Raw genomic sequence first — 5,000 nt, 5'->3', positions numbered from 1 at the left:
ACACTTAAATATCAACAGACTGGTCTACCTAGCTGCAAGTTGGCACCAAGTGTACGTCACTTCTGTACTGTATTCATGACTAAGCTACTTGCCTCTGAACAATCCAGTTCACCAAGATGTGAGTAGGTACCGTAGTGTGATGTATCCCACCATATAGAATTTATGACAAAGACATAAGATGTACCCGGTGCAAGCTATGGACACATAAGAGGTGCAGCAACATCAAAGGCAGGTTAACTAGCAAGTTAGTTTTTGTTTGTGGCAGATGTTCAGGTGCAATAAAGACTGCAAACAAACAGGAAACAACTTCTATCTCATTCCAGGGTGAAAAACTAGAGGTAGTCGATAGCTTCCGCTATCTGGGCGACCAAGTTAGTAGTGGGGGTGGGTGCGCTGAAAGTGTAGCTGCTAGAATAAGAATAGCCTGGGCAAAGTTTAGAGAGCTCTTACCCCCTGCTGGCGACAAAGGGACTCTCACTCAGAGTAAAAGGCAGACTGTATGACGCATGCGTACGAACAACCATGCTACATGGCAGTGAAACATGGGCTGTAACTGCTGAGGACATACGTAAGCTCGCAAGGAATGAAGCCAGTATGCTCCGTTGGATGTGTAATGTCAATGTGAATACCCGTCAGAGTGTAAGTATCTTGAGAGAAAAGCTGAACATTAGAAGCATCAGTTGTGGCGTGCAAGAGAGACGATTGCGCTGGTATGGACATGTGGTGAGAATGGAGGAGGATAGCTGCGTGAAAAAGTGCCACACCCTAACAGTTGAGGGAACCCGTGGAAGAGGTAGGCCCAGGAAGACCTGGCTGAGGTGGTGAGGCAAGACCTTCGTACATTGGGCCTCACCGAGGCGATGACTACGGACCGAGACCTTTGGAAATGGGCTGTGCGTGAGAAGACCCGGCAAGCCAAGTAAGATCGTTGCCAGTGCCCCCTGGACTGGTTCTTGTGCGGGTGGCACATGAGATGCACCATTTTGAGCGTGGCCGTTGCCAGTACCCGCCTGACTGGCTCCTGTAGGATTTTCGAGCGAGATCGTTGCCAGTGCCCCTGGACTGGCTTGTGCGGGTGGCACATAAAAGACACCATTTCGAGCGTGGCCGTTTTCGTGCAGGTGACACGTAAAAGCACCCACTACACTCTCTGAGTGGTTGGCGTTAGGAAGGGCATCCAGCTGTAGAAACTCTGCCAAATCAGACTGGAGCCTGGTGTTGCCATCCGGTTTCACCAGTCCTCAGTCAAATCGTCCAAACCCATGCTAGCATGGAAAGCGGACGTTAAACGATGATGATGATGACAACTATCAACAGTCCAGTCGACCTATTTGTGAGATGGTACCACAGTGCAGTATAGTTTGCTATACTTTGTCTATAACCAAGATGCTTAACTATCAAGTCCAGTCTGTATAGCTGTACATAGGTAGCACTTTGTGGTATAGTTCACTGTATAATGTTTCAAAACCAAGAAACTTTGTCAGCCAGCCAGTCTATCTAAATAGAAGTAGGTACAATACTGTGCTGTGTCCAAGAACAAGATATTTAACTCTTTGGTAAACATCTTTCTGTTGAAATATGTATCCTTTGTTTCAATTACTTCTGAAAGTAACGAAGAATTTGGTAAAACAACTTTGTCATTATTAACTTGGCATTATGGATATAAATTAATGTGAAATTTTGATGGCAAGTATCCAAGTTTCCTTTAGAACAAGGAATAGTTCAGAATTTCATGAACGATATACCAAGACATGTAACTGTCAACAATCTATCCATCCATCCATCTGCAAGTTGTGTCACCCACTGTATTGTGCCTACAATCAAGATATCTAACTGCCAGTGAATTCTACAGAATGGTATATAGTCCATTGTACTGTCTCCATAACCAGGATACTTATCTGCATATATCCACCTGGTTATGAATAGTTTCCTGGGTATAATATAGTTCAGTGTATCGTGTCCATGCCATTCATTTCATTAGTGTGTCGTGATAAACCACTGTTGTTGTTCAGCTCCAGTTTGTCCTGATCGAGCAGATCCATAGTGAAAAACATTCCCCTCTTGAGCATCCTTTTTTTTGCTTTTTGTTTTGAAGGCACAGTGTTTGAAAGAGGATTTGGCTGTTACATACATACATACATACTCACACACATACATATGCATACAGACCACACACATGCATACATCTATCTGAGGAAGCCATGTATTCACCTCTTCTGCAAGATGCCTGTTCCTGGCCATCTACCATACCTTCACCTCCCTCAGTACTGTGCCCCACTCGGTTGAGGGCTCTTGTCCTGCAGGTTACCAGTGATCTCCCCCCCCTCAACCACCACTGCTAGTGCTGATACTATAGAATTAAAAGAACCCCTGTACATTGTGTGAATGGATTGGTGTTACAAAGGACATCCAGCTGTAGAAACCGTTCCAAAGCAGTCATTGGAACTCAACACAGTCCTCAGATTCATCAGTTCAACTATACAAACAATGATGATTTTAAACACACACTCATCTACTCACACACACACACAATCACACACACACACACACATACACACACATACATATATAGTTCGCTAGCATATGTAATTGTCGATGTTTGCTCCCACAACTCCTGACAAGTGTTGGTTTGTTTATGTTCCCAATTCAGTGATACAGCAAAAAATAATAATAATAATAATAATAAATAAAACAATAGAATATGTTCCAGGTTTAAAAAAAAAATAATTATGAAATATGTACTGGAGTTGATCCAAGGTTGTGTCCAAGCATGGCCGGAGTCCAATGACTGAACTAGTGTGTGCATGTGAGTGTATACGTGTGTGTGTGTGTGTGTGTGTGTTCACTAGAAGTTTTGTCGGAGCAAATAATTTTTCAGACATGTTAACTTGTTGATGATGTTCATGTCGTTGCTGCTGCTGCTGTTTATAGCATTGCACTCAGTCAACCTTGATCGAACAGACTTGTGATTTTTAATGATTAAAGACAGTCCGTCGTCGCCAGGTGTAACCCTCACCACCTGGTCGTTGGGCGGGTGCGTCTAATGGAAGCCAGTGTTGCAAGCCTTTTCGTTTTTGTTTTGTTTTGTTTTTCAGATTAGGTTTCCGGTCTGATGATAAACTTGCTACCTTCCTCCCATCAATCACTGAAGCTCTGAGAAGGGATTAAATCTCTCTGTCTCTGTCTCTATTGCGTGTCCGCATGCACACAAACATACACACAGGACAAGATTCAGACCTAGCAGGGCCCCTGGGCGGTTTCTAAGCCCCTTGATTTCTACAGCTGGATACCCTTTCTAATGTCAATTAGGCAATAAAGTGACCCATATTAAATCTAGGAACCCTAGAACTTAAAAGGGGCTCAGTAGATTCAGTTAAATTTAATGGCTTTTTAAATGTAAAAGGGCCTAATGAATTAATAGAGAGCGCTATAGTTTTAAAAGATTTCTATTGAATTAAAAAAGAATTATACAAGTGAAAAAATTAAAAATTATTAATGCTATTGTTGTAAATATATGTTTTTAATTTTCAACTTTAAGCTTTAGCCTTCTCTGAGTTAAAGGCCCTCACCCTCTCCAAGTTTGGTGTGGGGGGGGGGGGGTCCTTGGGCCATGGCTTGTATTACCTCATACGTAAATCTGGCCCTGACACTTACACATACATGCATATACTCAAGAGAAAGTGCCGAATGACCACATCGAGTCTTGACCATTGATTCGAAAGAAACCAGCATATTAATTATCCTAGAGAAAAGAAAATAATATTGTTGTATGTGTTGCTTTTTCGCCTACAAGAATCTGAGATAAAATGCCAACCACTTTCATTCGAAAAAAAAAAAACCATAAAAAAAGTCGATAATCGCTGAGAAAGTTGCAAAAAGAAACAGCAACAAAAGAATTTCGACAAAGATATTTTATCAATGAACGGAATTGAACCAGTGTGTGTGTGTTAATCGTATTGGCATGATGACTCTCCCTAGACACAACAAAAAAGGGATCGCTTTAATGGAACAGAGTGCAGGCAGTCTTTCTGGTTTCTTGGTTGTTCTTCGCTATTGTTATTGTTGGTCTGAAAAGAGAGATTCAGAAAGTTATAAATTTTCCTAAGACCATGAACTTTAAACTGGTGTTGTAACATTAATGCCTGGGAAGTTTAAATACCAGAGCTAGTAGTTAGACGCAAAAGAAGAAATAAATAAGTGGAAAAGAGAGAGAAGAAAAAAAAATTGTGTAATTAATAGCAGAAGAGAAAGGAGAAAAGAGGAGGAGCTGACAATTAAAGGACAAAAAAAAGTAAATGTGTGTTTGTGTGTGTGTATACATACATAAACATGCATGCACATGCAAACTCACATTCTAAATACGCTTTATATACGCACGCAAGAAATGTACGTACTTGTCTGTATACACACACACACACATATACACGTAGCGTACGTATGCGTATAATATTTATCCCACCCACCTACCTAAGCATCCATGAGGCACACAGAGAGAAACCCATACATTTTATGCATAAATACATTTACAATATATTACAATGAGCAGGGGAAACAAACATAATTTGCACAACCTACACATACATACACACATACACACACACGTACATACACACACGTACATACATACGTGCACACAAACACACTCCCTCCCACTTCTAGTGTTTCTAGAAGATCACATGTCCGGCTATTGAAAGACTTTTGTTTAAGACTATGTCAAGGTTAATAGATGGCCCAACCTTTCAACGATGATGATGATGTTGCTTGTGGTGGTGGTGGTGGTGTTGATGATGATGATGATGGTGTTGGAGGTGGATAGTGGCCTGTGGAAGGGGATGGCGAGCTTGTTTTTCTACTCTCTGTTCTATTGTCTATAACCCCACCCTTTTAAACATATTATTGTCAACTACCTCTCACACTCACACATATACACACACACATTCGCGCAGGCACTGCATTCTCATAAACAAATAGCCTGTCTCTCCTCCTCCTCGTCCTCCTCT

The 5,000-nt window shown here is 41.5% G+C and overlaps 1 protein-coding gene across 14 annotated transcripts in view; it reads left to right on the top strand.

Annotated features, from left to right (window-relative positions):
• Nucleotides 1-5,000, top strand: part of LOC106875156 (uncharacterized) — a 416,143-nt gene that overhangs the window by 371,739 nt on the left and 39,404 nt on the right. For 2 of the 14 annotated variants that reach the window (XM_089365268.1, XM_089365270.1), the window contains one exon: nt 3,096-5,000. This exon is cut by the window's right edge. The exons of the other annotated variants lie outside the window; for them this stretch is intronic. In XM_089365268.1, coding sequence (XP_089221394.1) covers nt 3,096-3,168 — 73 coding nt within the window. In that variant the 3' untranslated portion in view covers nt 3,169-5,000. The remainder of the gene's footprint in view (nt 1-3,095) is intronic. 14 annotated transcript variants of the gene reach the window in all.

This window comes from Octopus bimaculoides, chromosome Z (genome assembly GCF_046866305.1).
Source record: "Octopus bimaculoides isolate indiv1 chromosome Z, ASM4686630v1, whole genome shotgun sequence".
Lineage (NCBI taxonomy): Eukaryota > Metazoa > Mollusca > Cephalopoda > Octopoda > Octopodidae > Octopus > Octopus bimaculoides.
The sequence above is the reverse complement of the archived record's forward strand: the minus strand, read 5'-3'. Positions and strand labels throughout refer to the sequence as shown.